The 21678-nt window shown below is 43.5% G+C and overlaps 1 protein-coding gene and 1 long non-coding RNA gene across 2 annotated transcripts; one reads left to right on the top strand and one right to left on the bottom strand.

The window, feature by feature from the left end:
* Positions 1 to 7847: 7847 nt before the first annotated feature.
* Positions 7848 to 14051, bottom strand: SAP18 (Sin3A associated protein 18). The gene is made up of 4 exons (XM_077809304.1): positions 13884 to 14051; positions 13650 to 13759; positions 9725 to 9847; positions 7848 to 8347 (listed from the first exon to the last, which is right to left on the bottom strand). Exons 1-4 carry the CDS (start codon positions 13953 to 13955, stop codon positions 8191 to 8193), a joined length of 462 nt encoding a protein of 153 aa, XP_077665430.1. The 5' UTR covers positions 13956 to 14051; the 3' UTR covers positions 7848 to 8190.
* Positions 14052 to 14201: 150 nt separating this feature from the next.
* LOC144257868 (uncharacterized) lies at positions 14202 to 19148 on the top strand. The gene is made up of 2 exons (XR_013344607.1): positions 14202 to 14809; positions 18608 to 19148. It is a non-coding gene; the product is annotated as an uncharacterized LOC144257868 (long non-coding RNA).
* Positions 19149 to 21678: the final 2530 nt, after the last annotated feature.

Raw genomic sequence — 21678 nt, 5'->3', positions numbered from 1 at the left:
CCCAAGGAGTTCAGTCAAAATTTTATTAACACGTTTTTTTAACAAGCGTCATCAGCATGGAAGCATGTCCCTCTGGAATGGTACCCGAAGAATGAAGGGGCAAATAAATATTTAGCATATCTGGCATGTAAATACCCTGCAACACCAGCTACAAAAGTGCCATGCGCACACCTGTTCTCACTTTCAGGTGACATTGTAAATAAGAAGCGGGCACCATTATCTCCCATAAATGTAAACAAACTTGTTTGTCTTAGAAATTGGCTGAACATGAAGTAGGACTGAGTGGACTTGTAGGCTCTAAAGTTTTACATTATTTTGTTTTTGACTGTAGTTATATAACAACAAAAATCTACATTTATAAGTTGCACTTTCACGATAAAGAGGTTGCACTACTGTACTTGTATGAGGTGAATTGAAAAATATGATTTATCATTTTTACAGTGCACATATTTGTAATAAAAATAATATAAAGGGAGCACTGTGCACTTTGTATTCTGTGTTGTAACTGAAATCAATATATTTGAAAATGTAGAAAAACATCCAAAAATATTTAATAAATTTCAATTGGTATTCTAGCTGAATTCTCCTCTGCCTTTGTCCTTGTGTTGTCATTTAGTCCTGTGCAAAGTCAATCCAAATGCTACCATTCTGATTTAGGATTGCTTTGTGTTCACTTTACAGAGGTGTAAATGACCACACAAGACACAAAGTAGTAGAGAATCAAGCCCATCAAAGGGCCAAATGTACTATTTTCAAGCAATGTGTATTTAGAATCCCTGTCCTGGGAGCTTGTTTTGAGGACTCCTATGACCACAGGGCTGGGAACGCCCATATGTAAATGGCGCATGGCCTACAGGTACATTCATCTGTAGGATTCCACCTGCGGAGTTTAGGCGGGCAAGTGCTGCTCCTGAGAAAGCTATGAAGGATGGCCCATCAGCTTTTTGCTCTTTTCTCACGTCTCCTCTTCCCCAGGTCGCTATCAATGGGCTGACAGGATGGAAAGGGCCAATGGATCAACCCTACCAGCCAATCAGATTGCTACTCTGCTCTCAGGTCTTCCTCCTCTCGTCTAATGAGGAGCCCAGAGCAGGGAATACGAGCCCCAGAAGAAGAAAGAAGCAAACTCTGACCTAGGTGGTGGCAGTAGCATCAAAAAGAAGATGATCTGGTGACGAAGGAGCTCAACCTAGCCTGCGTGTGAGGTAACTGGGGAGGAGGAAGGGAGTTGTATGGAGAAAGATGACTAGGGAACTGAGGCAAGGTCTGTGCTAGAAACTTTTGCTGGTATAAGAGTATTGATTAGGGGTGTGAGGTTTTTTTATAACATTTCTATACTAGCGAAAGCTCCAGTGTAGATGCAGTTATAGCAGAAAGTGGGCTTTTGCCAGTACAGTTTATGTAGTTTGGGGAAATCGTATAAGCTAAACCGGTGTGATGCTACTCAGGCCACCCATGGCTGGGAATCGTCTTGTTGCCACCTGCATCCAGCATGAGGGAATCTTTGTGTGCCAGCTGGGTGTTAGCTCCCTAACACCGCCAGTCTGGCAGCCTCCCAAGCACTCTCCTCTGGGCTGTCAGTCCTGCCTTTGCTCTGTGGGTTGACAATAGGTGCACCCCAGCCCCCAAGTCCCTTCCTGCTGTCCCCCAGTTGTATCCAGCCTGACCTCTGGATACCCACAGAAATTCCAGTCCTCCATTCCCAAAGGAAGAGTGTATCCCAGTTTGCCCATTTTACCTTAGCCCTCCGTTCCTGTATTACATCCAGCCTGTGCATTAAATTGTCCTAGAACAAAAGATAATTGATCTAAGAAAGAACAGAGAGTCAAATCCAGGCAAGTTGGAGGAGTTAAAACAAATGGTTACATATACAACAAATTCACAAAGCACAAACTAGAGCCTACACTTATTAATAGTTACATTTCCTAGCTAATACAGTAGATTCCCACCCCCAACATTCAGTCTTTTGCAGAGGTTGCTAGCTCCAAGGAGCTAGGACCCAGTCTTTCATGAAGCAGTCCTGCTCATCAAGGTACTTCCTCAATGAATGGATCCGGAGTGTCTTTCTCTACCCTGTGATATACTGAATCAGTTTTTTGTGACTCTCCACAGACAGGGTGATCCCTTCACTGTTATATTATTCCTTTTCAGTGCCCGGTGGTTTTGACGTTTATTGTTGGTGTTTGATGGTTTGCATTGACTTTTCTGAGTTGGTGCAGCTCTGGACAATTGAGCAATATATTATGTAATTGGCTAACTAGTAAGGGGTGACAACTCCCTCCTGCTTGAATGGACCATCACCATCAAGACATATGATTCCCTGGCAACTCACTTTCACTCCAAAACCATAAGGACATATTTTAATACAGTTGTGTTATTCCTTAAATATTACCATTACACACATCTCACAGTGAGTACTGATAAATTACAAGTTCTCGGTAGAGATACCACATGCTACCCTTTATAAATACCACGACAGGGGTTTATTAGGTGTAGTAAGCTTGTCAGGCCTGAGGCAGAAGGAACCCCTGTGTCACAGGCAGCAAAAACACATTTTTGCCAGTAGAAGCTGTCTCTCCACTGGGGGGATTGCTGGTACAACCACTTAGGCAAACTTTTTGAGTGTAGACTAGACCTGAAAGTTGTTTTGGTTATACTCTTTGGGGAAGCTCTCTTTTTGAGAGCCTGGCCTCTCTATAACCTACTGCTAGCTGTGTGTACAGGCAGTTCCTTCTGTGCACTTATGCATCAGGCAGGGAGTGTGAACATTATATTGGAATTATATTTTTTTTTAATATTAAGTTTGCAAAGTCATGCATTCAAATGTTGGGAAGTGCCAGTGTCAAGATTGTCCAGGCAACTTTAATTCCTACCCCATGTGCATATGCAATATGCTACTGTTTCTACAAGGCCTCAGCCTCATTCAGTGCGCAGGAGGACACTGCTTGATGAATGACCAGCTATTTGATATTTCTTTTTATCCTTATTTAACGTGTGTCTTTAGTCCTTATTTACTACACACCATGCAAAGATTGCACTTAATATAAAATTACTAATTTCCTCATAGGCTTTTTCTGTGGTGTTCTCATTGCAGTATCTGAGTGTTTCGCTAATACCTCTATGAGGGGTGGTGGTATTGTTTCCATTTTACAGTTGAGGGACTGAGGCACAGAGAGATTAAGGCCCAAACTGTCAAAAGTGTCCACTAAATTACAGGGCCTTCTGTGGGACTAATTTCTAAAGTAGTTCACATTTTATTGCACTTTATATATCCAAAACACAGCTACCACTGACTTCACATGTATTGAGAGTGCTCAGCACTTACGTAAATCTGGGCCCCAGGTGCCTCCAGTCAGGAGCCCAGAAAAAGCAGAAACTATCACCCAGTGACCATGTGTGAAAAGTTTGGTTTAAGTGACTTGCCCAGCATCACATAAGAAGTCTATGCCAGGGATAGAATCCAATTCTCAAGGGCAGCATTCAGCAGTCCATCCTGTCTCTTCCTACACTGTCCTGTTTCATTTACTACATACCTTGCACTTTCCAAAACAAATGATGTACTACAGATAACTGCCTCACTATCTACACATATCATTCATCCCCAGGGCACAGCACACTGATGCACTGGATGAGGCAGAGGTCTTGTGGAAGAAAATAAATATGATCATGTAATTAAAGACCGCATCATAATACATATGCACAAAGGGGGGTAAATTAAGGTTGCACAGGCCTTTTGAGGGCTTGACTTTGCAGGCTAAATGTTCTTTTAATTTTTCTGTATGTATCCTCCTAAATTTTTAAAAAAGCAAACTGAAAAACTAGGAATTCTATCATGTGGCCCCCAGATGGATCAGCACCAGATTTGGGACCTATAGATCAGCAGCACAAAGCTTGAGGGTTCAAGCTAATGAAGTAATTGGTAGCAATAGTAAGTGATTATTCCCCTTATAGACCAGATGTTTCTCATACCTCTCCACAGGAGTCAAGTTCTGTCTTTCTTCCCTGTCACTGCCCGGGCTCCAGTAGAGGCATGTGCTCTCTCTCAGCTTTCTTAATCTAGTGCTTGATGCCACAGTGACACCTGGTGGTTGGAATGAGCAATTGCATGAAAAGTCCTCCACCTTGGGACAAGCAAGCTCAGTTTTTTTGAAAAGGATGTCAGCCCCCCTCCCCGCCCCAAGGCAGAAAGGCTGCAGCTTCAAACCTGGCCAGGAGGCTGCCTAAAAAACCCAGGCATATGGTAACCCACCACCCATACCCTGTGACCCTGCTCTCTGGCTGCCCTGTCTAAAGGCAGCGCCCCTGTCAGCCGCAGCACAGAAGTAAGGGCGGGAATCCCAAGACTCCCCTACAAAAGCCTTGTGACCACCCCCCTCCCACCACCTCCTTTTGGGTCTGGACCCCCATGGTTACAACACTGTGAAATTTCAGATGTAAACATCTGAAAGTGACACTGACCATTTTAAAAATCCTATGACCATGAAATTGACCAAAATGGACCATGAATTTCATAGATTCCTATTTATTTTGAATTAAACAGGCAAAAAGTAGAATCATAGAACATCAGGGTTGGAAGGGACCTCAGGAGGTCATCTAGTCCAACCCCCTGCTTAAAGCAGGACCAATCCCCAATTTTTGCCCCAGATCCCTAAATGGCCCCCTCAAGGATTGAACTCACAACCCTGGGTTTAGCAGGCCAATGCTCAAACTACTGAGCTATCCCTCCCCCAAAAGCTGTGGAGAACTGGACTTCTGCATTCTTGCTTCTGGTTAGTGCTAGTCATGAAAAATACCAACTGCATGGATGTAGAATCATAGAACATCAGGGTTGGAAGGGACCTCAGGAGTTCATCTAGTCCAACCCCCTGCTCAAAGCAGGACCAATCCCCAATTTTTGCCCCAGATCCCTAAATGGCCCCCTCAAGGATTGAACTCACAACCCTGGGTTTAGCAGGCCAACGCTCAAACCACTGAGCTATCCCTCATTAATTAATTAATTTGTACATAATCAGTACATTAATTAATTTGGCCCTTCTGGTGACCTTCTCTTTGAAAAGCTCAAGCACCCTCAGAAATGTAGGGCTGATAGGGACCTTGAGAAGTCATCAATTCCAGGACTCTCTGCTGAGGGAGGACCAATGCCTTGAACCAGGGACTTGAAACGTGGCCTGGGGGAGGTTAGCATTTGTCAGGGATGTGCTTTTTGCTGCTCCCCTTCAAATCTGGCCAAGTTATAAGTATCTGAAAAACTGCAGCGTGCATGCTCTCACTGGCTAGAGCTTTGCAGCTTAATTTCCCCAGAGTTCATTTGCATTAGCTATGCTGCAGAGAGCTGAAAATAATTTTCCTTGCAAGTGCAGCTCTGAGCTGCTGTGGGCTATGCCAGGTCTGAGCGCCAGAACTGAACACAGGGAGATTCTCTCATGTGCTGTCAATGACCATGCACCCTGGCCCTGACTCCCAGGCAGCATGAAGGAGTAAGTTGCCTGAATCAAATACAGGGGCTTGGAACAAGAGGACTGCATGACAAAAGCTATTTGGAATGGTCGGTAAGGGGACTGGGCTTGCACAAGGTCAGGGAGGCAAACTGGCAACCACTGCTGAAGGATGGAGATATCTGACAAAAGGAGCTATGGGATTGCCTGGGCAAAAGACTAGGACAAGGGGCCAACGGAGGTGGGGGGACTCTAAGATTGGCAAGGAGGAGAACTGGGAGCAAGAAGAGACAGGAGGAAATGGGGTGGGGGAAAGGCAGAGCAGATGAGGATCTGGGAGCAGCGACTCTGGGATAGGGAGCCCTGACCCCCCCTACACAGCCAGATTTCCCACTCTGTGATGCATTGTTCTCTGCCATAAATTTGGTAAGGCCCTAAAAATAAAGTACATACTCATAAAAAACTTATGTCCATTCCTTCTGTAGAAGACTCAAACCAGTGAGGCAGCATAGCACTCTGGCTGGAGATGGGGTAGGCACCTTTCACAGAGGGAGTCAGTCATGGGAGCACTGGTATGGTAGGTACAGCTAAAGTGTTATCGAAGATCATTACTCATACAATGAAAGCCGAATCTCGCAAGCCATGTCAGGTGTAACTTGTTCTGAGCTTGGCAAACAAACACTCTTGTGCGAATTAGCCTCCCTATTAATATGATCAGACCCTTAAAGTCAGTCTTTGCTTTCAGGACTCCCTTTTAACTCCCATACAGTTCTAAGAATCAAGAAACAACAGGAAAGGGGGGCAGTGGCTAAGGAACTATGGTGTTTCCAGGCACCTGTCTTGTTGGGGAGGGGAGAGAGAGAATGTGTTACATTATTTGAACACATTCAGTTCGGTATAAGCCACCATCAGGCTTTTCAAAGACTTCTGCTACTTTACATATATGGTAAGAATTTAGTTAATTTAGAATCTGCCCCTGATTTTCAGTACTTACATTCTCACTTTCCAAGGAAGTCACACCTGTGACCTTAGAAATCCTTGTTTCTATTTACTAAATAATTTAGCCTGTTTAAATTTTACTAAATAATTTAGCCTTCAGACACTGAAAAGGCAAGTTGTTAACATACCATACCGAGTACAGTGGATATATTTGAAGAGTAAAAAATAGCAGACTCTAGCCCAGGAACCCTTGCCACTAACTGCTTTTGCTGTAAACTGTAGACAAAGGAAGAAGTGATAGAGAAAGGGGGAATCTCATTTTTAATACAGGAAGTGTTTTGGAGCTGTCTTTGCAGCTGAGTGGCTGAGTTTTAAAGGTGATTATTTAGCGTTTAAGACACTGAAGTTCTTTCCAACTGAAATTTTGTTGTTCAAAAGTCAACAGCAGCAGTTTACAGGAATTCAAAGTGAAATGAGCAAGAAAGGGATGGCTTACTTCTTCAGCAGTTTAACCAAGGAGCATGACAAATACTTTTAACAGTGAAGTTTGGTAGTATAGTAACATCCCTATGAAAGGTTTCAGCGTAGCAGCTGTATTGTTCTTTTTGCGGATACAGACTACGAGTACTCGTGGCACCTTAGAGACTAAGGAATTTATTTGCGCATAAGCTTTCGTGAGCTACAGCTCACTTCATCGGATGCATGCAGTGGAAAATACAGTGGGGAGATTTATATACACAGAGAACATGAAACAATGGGTATTACCATACACACTGTAATGAGAGTGATCAGGTAAGGTGAGCTATTACCAGCAGAAGAGAGAAAAAATAATCTTTTGCAGTGATAATCAAGGTGGGCCATTTCCAGCAGTTGACACATTGAACATGTCACGTTCTTGTTAACTGCTGGAAATGGCCCACCTTGATCATCACTACAAAAGGCATCTGATGAAGTGAGTTGTAGCTCATGAAAGCTTATGCTCAAATTTGTTAGTCTCTAAGGTGCCATAAGTACTCCTTTTCTTTATCCCTAAGAAATACTCAATGTAAATGTAGCATTTGGAATTTAAGATTTTTAGCTCTCTTGCCAACTGACAATTTACAATGTGGTGTATTTATGTCTTAGATCAACTAGCTAACCAGTTTTACCAGTTTTTCTACAATCTGAAAAACAGCTACATAACTTTAAAAGATACCAAGTCCCTTCCCTGAATCTCACTCAGCTGGGAAAGACTTACCACTAAAGATGAAATTATCTTAAAGACTTAAAGCCCAGTTTTCTAATGACTTTGCACAGAGTGAACACCGCATTAACTCCATTCACCCCACAAAGGAGTCAGTTACAGGGTCATTCAGGGAAAGCTTCACCCCTCATTTTAGAGGCCACAATTTGATGAAACAACCCCTGACATTAACAGTTTAATTAAACACTTATTACGCAGACCTGGTTTAATCTTTAAAAACAGACACTAAATTTTGGATGACATAGCAATATATTTGTTCCAAACATGACAGTTTCTAACAGAACTAGAACACTTCTATGTTATGCTGCTCATATTTTTAGAGACCTTGAAACACTGAACATTTCTACTTTTCAGACCATAACTACTATGAAAAGGATTATGAAGCTGCTGAAAGATATTTTCTTCTAAACAAGTAAAATAAAGATTTAAAAGTAACCCATGTTTCCAAGGCTTAAGTGTGTTCTCAGATGTTCTTGCTTAGCAATAAAAACAAAAAAGAGCCTGTTTCAAGCAGCAAGTACTATCAAAGGGAAATATACATGATCAGTTTTAAACAAAGTGACACTTTGTCACTTAGTATGGTCTCATGCGTCCTGATGGGGGTGGTGCACGATTTGGAGGAGTAATTGCTATATCCAAGTAGTCTCCAATCTGGAACTTCTGAGACTGCAGAGTCATGGAATCATCTGTGCCCTTTCTGCCTGACATTGTGCTGCCAATCTCCTTCACCCTGCAGGGAGGAAGTGAAATGCAAATTAATAATTAGAGGCAAAGAGTCCATCTCTCTCAATTGCAAACTCATTTAAGGCCCAAATATAATCTTCTAGCGAATGGTTTTAGTGTCGTCCCCCCCACACTGTCTTTAACTAGTTGAATACTAAGATGGCACCCCCCTCACACGCAACATGCTGTCTTCATTAGACAAACAATACAACTCAGGATAGAACAATTATGTAAACTTGCATTAAATTTTAGCTCAGAAAAAAACTGTCTGCGAAGTTAAAGAGAACAAAACTAGTAAAGAAAACACTGCAGATGACATAGCAGGACACATTCACTGCCCTTTAACTGGTCACTGATGAGCGAATGTCTACATCACTGGTAGACAGGGGACGATTATGACAGGAATATCAGTCTTAAGATCATAAGTAGGCCCCTACCAAATTCATGACCATGAAAAATGTGTCACGAACTATGAAATTTCGTCTCCCCCTATGAAATCTGGTCTTTGTGTGCTTTTACCCTGCACTATACAGATTTTACAGGGGAGAACAGGGTTCTCAGATTGGGGGTCCTGAAAAAGGGAGTTGCAGGGGGGTTGCAAAGTTACTTTTGAGGGGGTGGTGGGGTGTTTCACGGTATTGCCACCCTTACTTCTGCACTGCCTTCAGAGCTGGGCAGCTGGAGAGTGGCGGCTGCTGACTCACGGCCCAGCTCTGCAGGCAGCAGCGCAGAAGTAAGGGTGGCAACACCATACCATGCCATCCTTACTTCTGCACTGCTGCTGGCGGTGGCTCTGCCTTCAGAGCTGGGCTCCTGGCCAGCACCCGCTGCTCTTTAGCTGCCCAGCAATGAAGGTAGCGTCACCAGCAGCAGCGCAGAAGTAAGGGTAGCAGTATTGCAAACCCCCACGCACAATAACCTTGCAACCTCCGTCCCCCCCAAACTCCTTTTTGGGTCAGGACCCCTACAATTACAACACTATGAAATTTGCTAAAATCATGAAATTTACTATTTTTAAAATCCTATGACTGTGAAATTGACCATGAATTTGGTAGGGCCCTAAATCATAAGCATTTATTAGATAGAGGATGTAGTCACTCTCCATACCACCTGAGACAACAAGCCTTCCATTGCTACGCTAAGCTACAGGTACATATCCTGACTGGTTGCCTATGAGGTGACTAGCAGATTGGGCAAACACATGTTCATTGTTTTCGGAAAGGGTGAAGAGAAACTTTAGAAGCATTGCAGTCACCATGGAGTGTTCTCTTTATTAGGACTTGATTTCAGAGGATATCAGACTTTAAATAAGTGTTGATGAAAAACAGTTTACAGCTCTGCTGACTGATCTATTCTATGAATCTGGAGAAGAAATGTCATTTACCTATAACCAGGTCTCTTGAGTTCTGTAAAAACTATTGCAAAATTGAAGTGCGTGCCCTTCTTCCGTGCTTCTGGGTAGACCTCTTTCACTAAACTGGTCAGCTCTTTTAAAGTTGCATCCATCCTAGATTCAAAAAGAGAAAGACATTACAACTCATCAGGATGGTTCATATGGTTGTCAAATATATAAAAATGTCAAACCCTGTTTAAGGTAAGTGATGTTTGTTAACTATTATTATCACTTACAAAAACAGCACGTAAAAGCAAGGAAATATATAGTTCACATTTGGGCAGTGTAAGATTTTTATATACTTCTGTATTTCTATGTAATACGTATTTTATGTTAGTCACTTCACAAGCTTCAATGAGGATCCATTTTTAAAGTACAGTAACTCCCCACTTAACATCCTCTTGCTTAACGTTGTTTCAGTCTTATGTCCCTGCTCAATTACCAAACATGCTCCATTTAAACTTGTGCAATGCTTTCGCTATAACTTTGTTTGGCTGCCTGCTTCGTGCACAGCTGGCAGCCCCCACCATCAGCTCCCCTACGCCCCCCCCCACAGTGCCCCCTGCTTGCCGACAGACCCCGCAGATCAGCGCCTTCCCCCTCCTCCCCGCAGCAATCAGCTGGCTTGCAGCACTCAGGAGGCAGGGGGAAGGAGCGAGGACTCAGCGCGTAAGCTCCCCTTCCCTCCCCAGCCTCCTGAATGCTGCAAGCCAGCTGATTGCCACAGGCAGGAGGGAGAAGCGAGGACACAGCGTGGGGAATAAAGGTGGGGGAAGAGGAGGTGGGTTAAGGGGTGGAGTGGGCGGGCCGAGGGTTGAGTCCCCCTGCCCCTGGTGCTTGCAGAGTTGGGGAAGCTGCAGCTGTGCAACATGCTTCTCCTAGCCTACAGCACCTTCAGCCTCCTTGCCTGCCTCACTGTCTCCAGTGCCTGTGGGCGATGCCTGTGTGGGGTAAGGCGGGGGAACCTCCCAACTATAGTACAGTACTGTACAGCAAAAAAAAAATCTCCCTGGAACCTAACCCCCCCATTAACATTCATTCTTATAGGGAAATTGGATTCACTTAACATCATTTCACTTCAAGTCATGTTTTTCAGGAACATAACTACAATGTTAAGTGAGGAGTTACTGTATTTAACCTAAAAAATTCAGTTATTTAAAACTTTCTGAGCATGTTTTTTCTGTGGCCAGTGAGGACTTACTCTAAACATCTGAAGACATAAGACACCAATTAAACACTTGAGGCAAAATGGTCTAGTCGATAAGGCATTGGACTGGGACTCAGATTTGGGTTCTAATCCTGGCTTAGCTACTAACCTACGACGCTGGGCAAGTCACTTCACCTCACTGTACCCATTTCCCCTCCACCCTTTGTCTAGTCTATTTCGATTGTAAATTCTTCACAATAGGGACCCAGTGTCACTATGTAGTTGCAAGGTGTCTACTGCAGAGAGGCCCTGATCTCAGTTGAGACCTCTAATATAAAGTAATAAATTATAATTTGAAAGCTTTTTTAATGTACATACACACGATAGCGGAAGTCAAAGTCAGCCTTATTATAAGATCATGGTTACTATCCTGACAGGAGACAGAACTACCTTTACAGTCAGGACTAAAACCTTGAGTCTAAGATTCCAAGAACAAAAGGATTCAATTATCTGAGCTAAAAAGAAGAGCTAATAGGTATGCACAATAAAAAAAAAAAGGGGGGGGGCGTGGAAGGGTTTGTTCATTCTAGCGCCAACAAGTCAATAGAGGGCATTGTGTTGACAGAGCCTGATGTGACGTCTGCCGAAGGCAAAAATTTCCAGACATCAATGACCAGGTTTGGGTTGATAATTCTCATTAAAATAAATACAGCAGGACTGGGCCTCTAAACTAACTTTTGTTGTGAATAGGTTGTTCAACTAGGTCATTGATGCACAAGTTTCAAGAAAATTTTGCTACATGGGAAGTTTGGAGTAGTAACAAGATACCTGGAAAGAAAGAAGTTTTAGACAAAGTTCATTCCCCAGTCAGCATCAGCTACACCTAACTAAGTTTGACATTCTTAAAATGTTGAAGACAAATAATGTTTCTGAAGAGTAACTCTGGCAACTTTGGGGCCAGACTAGTTTTCCAAACTAAACTTAAGGGACTAAAAAGAGTTCATAAAGAACACTGGTTGCCACCAGAGTACACCTTCTCCACAATACACGAAATACCACATGCAAACTGTGCACATGAAACGTATGCAAAACATAGCACAAAAATTACTGACACGATTTCTATACAATACTCAACATTTTGGGATAACCTTTTTGGTAGTCTTCAAGAGACATGGAACTTAGGCCATGTCTACATTTACAGTAGAAGCTTACAGCAGCACAGACGTACCAATACAGCTGCGCCACTGTAAGATCGCTCGTGTAGTTGCTCTATGCAGACGGGAGAGAGCTCACCTGTGGACATAATAAAAGCAGCTCAATGAGCGGTAACTATGTCAGCAGCAGAGTGTCTCCCACCAACATAGCACTGTGCACATGAGCGAATTTGACGGCAAAACGTATGTCGCTCAGGGGTGTGTGTTTTTCCACACACCTCAGCAACAAAAATTTTTCCAACGTAAGTGCTAGTGTAGACATGGCCTTAGTTACTACAGGGAGCCAAAACAACCAGTTTTCAAGACAAAGTAGTGTTTAGGCCTACTTTGGAATAAAGAATTTCAAATGTACAAGGGTGTTGAAGTCTTTTGTATTGTGTATTTACACCAAATTAATGAAGAGTATTCCAACATATAGATCTTTGAAATCTGAGGCAGTCAGTTGACACATCAAATACAGAATCTCTAGTAATGACCTATAATTAGTTAAGTTACATACAAAATGCTTTGTTCCAATCTTAGGAATGAGATTCGCAGTCACTATGGCTACAAACGATATAGTATCATAGCAGGTCAATAGTAGCCTTCTTCTTTCTAAGTTTAGCTATTACAGCCAACGGTTGTTTTTAATAAAAATACACACGCCTACAACTACAGTGCAAGACCCTGAAAGAAACCTAAGGAAAAAGGCACTTAAAAGGCTGCTTAACGTCTATGGAAGATTAGGGCATGGCAGATTGTATGGAGTTTTGGATCAAGAGTGTGCTGGAGCCCAGCAGCTCACCAGCGGTGATAACAACGCACAGGCCAGGTGGCAGGCTCTATACCAGAGGCGGGCAAACTACGGTCCGCGGGCCACATCCGGCCTGGGGGACCCTCCTGCCCAGCCCCTGAGCTCCTGGCCCGGGAGGCTAGCCCCCGGCCCCTCCCCCGCTGTCCCCGTAGCCTCAGCTCACTGTGCGGCAGGGCTGCAAACTCCGGGGGCAGCGCAGCTGCAAAGCCCAGCCTGACCCGGTGCTCTGTGCTGCGCAGAGGCAGGGCTGCGGCGCCACCAGTGCTCCGGGCAGGGAGCGGGGATTGGATAGAGGGCAGGGGAGTTCGGGGGCTGCTCAGGGGCCAGGGCTGTGGATTAGGATCAGGGCAGGGAACAGGGGGGCCGTCAGGAAAGGGGGGGTGGGGCGGGGGGACAAGTCAAGGGTGGAGGTTCCAGGGACAGACAGGGAGCGGGGTGAGAGGTGGACGGGGCAGGGGTTTCGGGGGGGGGAGCATTAGGGAATGGGGGGGCTGGATGGGGCAAGAGTCCTGGGGGTGGGCGTCAGGGGGCGAGAAGCGCGCGGGATGGGGGGGCGGGTAAGGGCCGGGCCCGGCCTGGCTGTTTGGGGGGCACAGCCTGCCCCAACCGGCCCTCCATACAATTTCCAAAACCCGATGCGGCCCTCAGGCCAAAAAGCCCGCCGGCCCGCCCTTGGTCTATACGGCAGCTGCAGCCCAGCAGCGCCGGGGCCCGGCAGCGCGGCGGGTCCCCGGGCAGGGCCGCCCGGCGGGGCGCGCTCACCAGGTGTAGATCTGCAGCTCGCTGGAGGGCACGTTGCCGCGGGAGAACTCGTCCATGCGGTGGTGCCGCCCGTTGTTGGTGGTGAAGACCCTCAGCAGCAGCGGGCACGTCTGCAAGGGGGAAACACAGGCCGTCAGCCCCAGCCCCAGGCGCGGCCCCCGGGAGGCCGAGCAGCCGGCGCCGCTCTCGCCCGCCCCCCCCCCAGCGCTCCTGGGCGGACCTGCCCCGCGATACCTTCTCCCTGTCGATGGGCTTCTCCGGCTCCTTCTTAATCTCCTCCTGCGTAACCCGCGACTCCACCGCCATCTTCCCTCCGGGCTCCGGCCGGGCCACACAGTGCGGGGCGGCGGGGAGCGGAACCCGGATGCCTCCGGGCGCGCGCTCTGTTAAACTCTCGCGAGAAGAGCGCGGCCGCTGCGCCGAGATACCGGAGGAGGAGGAGGAGGAGGAGCTCGGCCACGCGCGCGCTAAGTAAGGGGAAGGGTGGAGCGGCTCCCCGAGCCGGGCTCCGCCCCCTGCGTGCCGCGCGCTCACAGCTTGCGTGCAGCCGGGCCGGGCGGAGGCGGCGCTGGAGCTCCCGGAGTGACGTGGGCGCGTCTCGCCCGCGCGGGGAGCTCGGCAAGCGGCCCCTGCGGGCCCAGCAGCCTGACGCCCCCTGCCCGGGCAGAGCGCGCCCCTGCTGCTCCGGGGAGCTCAGCTGCGCCTCTGGACTCCTCCGCTCCAGCCTGGCCCAGGGGTCTCCCCGCTCAGCTTGGGGTGAGAGCGTGCCGGTGCCGCCCGCAGCGCCGCCCCCTTCGCGCTCGCAGGAGCTCGTGCACCTTGGCACTGAGTGAGCTCTGCTTTCTCCGGCCGTGACCGCCGATCGGCAATGAAATAGTTAACGTCGATGACCTCGATGGTGTTAGTTGGGTGCTTGAAGCTGCACCTCAGACCAAGCAACATGCTGTTTTGAGAGTTATTTTATTATTTGTATCCCAAGCCGTAAACTGCTGTTTTTTCAAAACTGTGTAATATTTTTGCATATTTACAGTATATGTCCAAACCGATAGGCTGCGTTGCTCCAGCCAAGTTACTGTTGTGGTAGCTGCATTCTGGGGCATCTCAGTTATTAGTAGCTGGCTGGCAGGACTTCACAGGACCCAAAGAGAATTGTTTCAAAGGTAAGTGCAGAATCACTTATGGGTTGAGTGGAATATCATATCTGTCACATGAAGATGAAGTGTTGCTCATGTTCCAGAATAACTTTCTCTGTTCTGCTCAGTTTCAAGTTCACAAATTGAGTCTCAAGATTTGCAGGATAAATCATCTCAGCATCTTCTAATACTTTGAAAAGCTTAGGAGTACTTGTGGCACCTTAGAGACTAACAAATTTATTAGCGCATAAGCCTTCCTGGGCTACAGCCCACTTCATCAGATGCATAGAATGGAACATATAGTAAGAAGATACATAGATAAATAGCTACACATACATACAGAGAAGGTGGAATGAAGATGATCTTAATTAATTAAGATGAAACGCTTGTAATAGGCTAATATTATTTGTTTTCTACAGAATGACATTTCTCGAAGGGAGAAAGATTTACTGAGATGTCTGCTGCAGATAAATGTGTAGTAATAACCTGCTGTAATTTCAAGTAGTTGAAAAAATAAATTAGAATGGGGTAAATCATAACTAGAGTTGAGTTCCCCTTAACGTCATAGGCTGGAACACAAATAGTTGAGCTCTCCATTTTATGCTTTTGTTTTTCCAAGAACTGAATATTATGTTATGTCACTCTTGGCTCAACTATTGTGTGCTGCCAAATAGGTGGGAGAAAGATAGATGTATGTTTCTGATATGAGGATCGGCAATAAAACAGTCCTGATAATAGGCCCAAGGGATTAAGATGAATGGGAAAATGTCACATTTATAGGTAGAAAAGAATGAAAATATATACTAGTTTAATCATCATACTTGTCCAGTATGTTTTATGATGTATTGGCATTTCTGTGTTTTCATGCATTTTAACTTATGCCCACCCATGTACTATACATTCATGCTCTAACCCTACAGAGAATTACGTATTGTGAGAAATTAATGGGGCTGCTCTCAAGGCATAAAGTTAGTTTTTGCAGGATTGGGGCTTTAGAGAGTATTTCTCATATGGCCTATCCTTGATCAACAAAGTTAAAATATTAATTTCACCAAGTATTGGACTTAGTTTAGGATTGTTTTAAAGAAAATGTTTCTTTCCATTCAAGTCAGAATTTTTTTGGAACTTTCTCTTCCACACTACTTTGAAAATTATGAATACATTTTTAACTTCACAAATACAAGAACCTTGAATTCTGCTGTAAACTGACATAGAAATATATGTATGTTTGCTGATTCACAGTATTTAACTATATTTAATATATTTTCATTGATTTATTTGTGAAATATCAATAATAATGTAGTTATTGAAAGAATTAATGTTCTAATTGTAAGTACTTATATAATGCTTCTTATTAAATCTGTTATAATTCATTTGTAGCATGTTTGTTCTTTAAGTATGTAGAAATAGAGTCCATGAACTCTGTCTTGCATATACAAAGTAGAACACCATACTAAAAACTGCTATACCTGCATATCCAAGGCCTGATTCAGCAAAGTACTTTCCTAATATGCTTAAATGCTTTTCTGAATCGTGCCCTAATATTATAGAAATATGTATGATACATTGTGTGTTGTTTAAAAAGGAGTATGTGATCACATAAATTGTAATACATATGCATAAAGGGATAGAGTTACAGTTTATGCATTCACATTTGCATTTCCTGGCCTCAGTGCATTGGCATTCTCAATATTTCAGGGTTTAAAAAATAGTCAGGAAAAAAATCCATACAACTTTCAGACTTTTTTTGAAAACATAAAGCATGAGTCCAATTGCAAAACAAACAAGCAAAAACCTTTGTAGGTCACATTTAATGTAACTAACATAAATTGTTTTTTTTTTTTATTTTGATTTGTAGTACATTTAATATGATACGAGAACCAACACAACCTATCTTTGTGCACCTCCATCTCCCTTCTTTTGGGGTAGATAAATATTTAGGAAAAATCATAAGAAATTAAGTTATAATTATAATTGCCTAAATTATCAAAGGAAGTGACTCAGCATCATCACCATTCATAAGAATGAATTCCAAGATGATGCAGTTTTTCACATTGCTAAAATTAAATTTCTCTGACATAACAGGCAGATATAATTATGTCTGGGTTCAGGTATCATAAAAGAACAGCTGTAACAAATAAAGCACTGCTTTATGAATCTAAGTAGTTCCTGCTATCAGATTCTGAACACTTTACTTATGTGAAAAATGACCCAACATGTCTGAGTTTTAAGAAAGCTCAAGTATGATTTTTTTTAATTGTTCATGAAATACACTCACAATCACAATTAATTGATTTTGAATCTGAAATTTTACATTCTTTTAAAAATGCATATATTCTCATATTTGCAAGATAAAGTTAGGAATATTTTGAATTAAAATATAAGCATGCAACTTTTAACAGGGTTTAAGCATGAAAATATAAATATTGTAATCTTGTAAGCAGAATGGGGGGGTGGGATTCAGGAGTTCTGTGTTCTGTTCTGCCCTATCCCACCACTTGCTATGTGGTCTTAAGCCAGTCAGTTAACTTTCATTTACAGTTTTCCCCAGTGTTCAGATCTGAAGGTGTGCAATAATAATGTGTTACTCTCCCAATTTGCAACCTTGTGCTCTAGAATAGAAGCTTTTGTTTTTAAAAAAGTAAATCTCTAGCCTTCAATGTTGTGCAGAAACCTTTAGAATGTGAATTGAATGTATCTGATGCAGCAACTTCTGTTTGAATTTGGGAGAACATGAAACAATAAGTCTAAGGAGTATGAGTTGATCCTCAGTGGTGTTAACTCAGAGGTGTCAACGGAGGTGTTAACTCAGATTCCCAGCAATGATTATTTAAACATCAGCTAATTTAACAATTTCACTACTGATCAAAGCATGCAACAAGGGAGTGCATGAGCGATATCTCATTTTAAGTGTTGTGAGTGGATGGAACTTGGGAGAGTTCCACCATTTAGCTTTTTCCCCAAGAAGGAAACAAGCTCAGGTAACCCAAGGGAGCCAGCCAAGCATGTTACCAGCAGGAGAGTGAGTTTGTGTGTGTGGTTTTTGGAAGGGGGGGGGGGGAGAAAACCTGGATTTGTGCTGGAAATGGCCCACCTTGATTATCATACACATTGTAAAGAGAGTGGTCACTTTGGATGGGCTATTACCAGCAGGAGAGTGAGTTTGGGGGGGCTCGGAGGTGAGAAAACCTGGATTTGTGCTGGAAGTGGCCCAACTTGATTGTCATGCACATTGTAAGGAGAGTGATCACTTTAGATAAGCTATTACCAGCAGGAGAGTAGGGTAGGAGGAGGTATTGTTTCATGGTCTCTGTGTATATAATGTCTTCTGCAGTTTCCACAATATGCATCCGATGAAGTGAGCTGTAGATCACGAAAGCTTATGCTCAAATAAATTGGTTAGTCTCTAAGGTGCCACAAGTACTCCTTTTCTTTTTGTTTCTGTAAGGAGGACATTCCCTTCTTCTGTTGTCACACAAGCACATACAACAGGATCATTGTGGACCTTGCTCCACCCATCAAGACTCAGGTTAACAATTTTACCCTCTAGACCTTTTGCACAATTCTCAGTTTCTCTTTCATACACTTTATCCAGCAATTTGCCTGCAACATCTGCTCTGTTGGGTGGACTGTATCCTGGTTTTAATGACTGAACAATGTTAATGAAGTGTGGGTTCTCAATCATACGGAAAGGAGAGTTTGTTGCATAAACAAACTGGGCAATTTTTTCATCAATTACCTCTTTTTGTAATCTGCTGGTTCTTATCACCAATTTATCTATGGTTGTTTCTGGATGATGGAGTTTTTTTTTTCTTTTTGCTACAGGTGATATACTGTGCCTCTGTGACGTACATGATGTGACTGAAACACTGTCATTGGCAGATAACTCTGAAACTATAGAAAATGATGGTGATCTTGAAGGTGGATAGTCTTCAGAATCCTGTATGTTGAGGATGGATTCTCCGAAACAAAATAAGTCAATGCAGTTATTTAATTATTATTACCATACTGCTCATCTAGTATTAATCATTGCATTCACTGACACTCGGTACTATTTTAAGGGTGAAATTGTACAAGGAAGATCTGCCTATTTCAGCTATTTATTTTTTTATCACAACTGCATCTAAAACGATAGTGCCATAGAGTAACAACTACATTTTTTGCTCAAACATGAAGATCCTGCATATTTAGACATGTTCCTTTCATCATCTTCAATGCAGCTTCCTCCTGAGAAGGAACTCTTCTCGTGATGTTATTTCATTCAGGCTACCAGGCGTTGCATTTCTTTGTTGCACTGTTTGCATTTTGCACGCATGCCTGTCTTACCCACAGGTAGAGGAACTTCATTAAAATATTCCCAAACTGGGTCTCTTTTATAGCCTGCTGCTATTATGGGTTTTCCCTTCTAGTGAGAGAATGGTATGGTAGATCTCAAATCAATGAAGGCTACACTCAGAAAGACCTCAAGACTTCTGGAATATGCTGCTCAAACAGTTTCATTTTTGTTTCTACTGCTTGTCCCTCCCTTCTCACATTCATCTCCAGACTTCTTCTCCTTGTCCAGATCTGTTCCGCCCCCAACAATTCATTGAACTTTTTGAAACTTTGCACTTCTAGAGAGAGGTAAGGTATTGACTCTGTGTACACAAATTTGCAGAGGGACAATAGGGTTGAGGTCTGTTATGTCTCACCTCTGTATATTATTTATTTATTTAAAAACATTTTTGCTGTTAACAAGCATGTTATCTCTGGAGACACAAATTCACAGTTTGAGAACTGCAAAACTAAGCATCTCTGATGGTATCTTCTAGACTGAGCACTGAGTCCCATTGGGTAGATAAAAAGATTAACCTAAATAATCTATACAGAAGCCCCTGGAACCCCATAAGATTGGGTCCCTAATCCATGAACTATTGGAACTCATTTACAAAACTTTTCTTAAACATTACATGAATATATTCATCTCATACTATAGAATTAGAATTTATAATCCCTATTCCATGATGAGATCTCTTTGAGCTATAATGTATCTTTATCTTTAGATAGGTTTTTTCCTCCAAAAAGCATTTTATCAAAAAAATCCGATTTAAATTAAAAAAATCAGTGTTTTTTTTTTTTTTTAAATCATTGGTTTTTATCCACCCTGGTTTCTTGCCATGAAACTTTCATGAGGATGATAGGTATGAGCTTAGTTGCTTGCTTGTATTTAAGTGTGTGATTATATTCTAAAAAAACACTGTAAATGGTATTAACGTGCTCTGTGTTTGTTGAGTCTCAGTGACTCCATATCAAATTTGTTACGTGTATAGGTGAAAAGATGGAGTCTTTTCACGATAGTGCTATTCAGTTTTACATCATTGTAACTCCACTGGAGTAACTCAGTGGAATTATACTTCCATAAAACTAGAGTAATGAATCTGGGCCGTAGTCTTCCAACCGTCTGCCATACAGACATGGTTCTAAAAGTCTACCTTGGTTCTTTCTGGCTTGTGGACTACTACCAGTAATAAAGATTCTACAGGCCAAATTCATAGGCCAAGTCTACACTAGATAGTTTTGCTGGCATAGCTATGTTGGTTTGGGGTGGGGGGGGATTTTTATTATTAATTATGACATTCCTATGACACCAAAAGCTCCTAGTGTAGATGCAGTTATACCAGCATAAAAGTCTTTTTGCCAGTACAGCTCATTTCATTCAGGGAACTAGAATAAGCTATACTGGCAGATGTACTCTTGTGCTGGTATAAGCTACATCTTCACTAAGAGGATGCGCTGCTATAGCTCTTCTGGCAAACTTTTCATAGTGTAGATTAGGCCATAGTTAACTGCATTGGGTAAAATCCCGGCCCCATTGACTTCAGTGGGGTCAGCATATTGCCATTGTCTTTAATGGGGTGGCACAGGCATCAGATTCACAGAGGGACTTAGAGGCCTAAGTCTGATGTTTAGGTACCTATGCCCCTTTGAGGGTCTGGGCCTAAGTTGTTACTACTGTTTAGTCCTGTCACAGTTCAGGGCAACTGTACCTAAGTTCCAGTTTCAGGGCCCACTCTGATCCACCAAACCTCCACTTGGCTGCTGCCTAATGCTGTAGGCACCTACACTTAATTAACACCTAAGAGTTCACTAGGCACCTATGTTTCTGCATCTGGGCAGGCACCCTGCTGTTTCACTCTAGGCATTGTTCGGATGCCTGTCTGCTGCTTAAGACCCAGTGCAATCCAGAGACTGGTGGAAGATAGGCAGAGGAGTGCCTAATTCCTCCACTGTGCCTGATCAAGTGGGTGTGCTCAGAGGCTGCCTGCTGGATCGGGTCCCATCAGAATCTAGCTGGAGGAGGAGTGATGCCCACATGATAACTTTTAAGTACAATGTTGAGGGCCCTCACCTGAGATGTGAGAGGCCTGGGATCAGCTCCCCCTTCTGCCTGAGGGGGAGAAAGATTTGAACAGGGGTCTCCCACACCTCTTTTATGAGAGATGTCTAACCTCTGAGCTGTGAGATATTCTGATATGGGTCCCTGTCAGCTGAAGCTGTTCTGCTTTGGATAATACTTATTCATTGAAGCCGGGAGATTGGAACGTGGATCTCCTACCTCTCAGGTACGTGCCTTTAACCACCAGCCTATAAAGTCATTTGCTAGCTCATTCTCTGGCAACACCAACATGGCCCAGTGGTTAAAGCACTCTCTTGAGAGGTGAAGATGACCCTTGTTCAAATCTTTTCTTCCCCTCAAGCAGAGGGGGAATTGAACTTGGGTCTCCCACATCCCAAGGTCTAACTACTGGGCTAAAAGTTGTCACCACCACTGTTTTGTGTGGATTAAGACAGATGCTTGACTCATTCTCACAAGAAATGACTTAGGCACCAAAGCCACCTGACTCCAGGAGAGGGGT

This window comes from Eretmochelys imbricata, chromosome 1 (assembly GCF_965152235.1).
Source record: "Eretmochelys imbricata isolate rEreImb1 chromosome 1, rEreImb1.hap1, whole genome shotgun sequence".
Lineage (NCBI taxonomy): Eukaryota > Metazoa > Chordata > Testudines > Cheloniidae > Eretmochelys > Eretmochelys imbricata.
The sequence above is the reverse complement of the archived record's forward strand: the minus strand, read 5'-3'. Positions and strand labels throughout refer to the sequence as shown.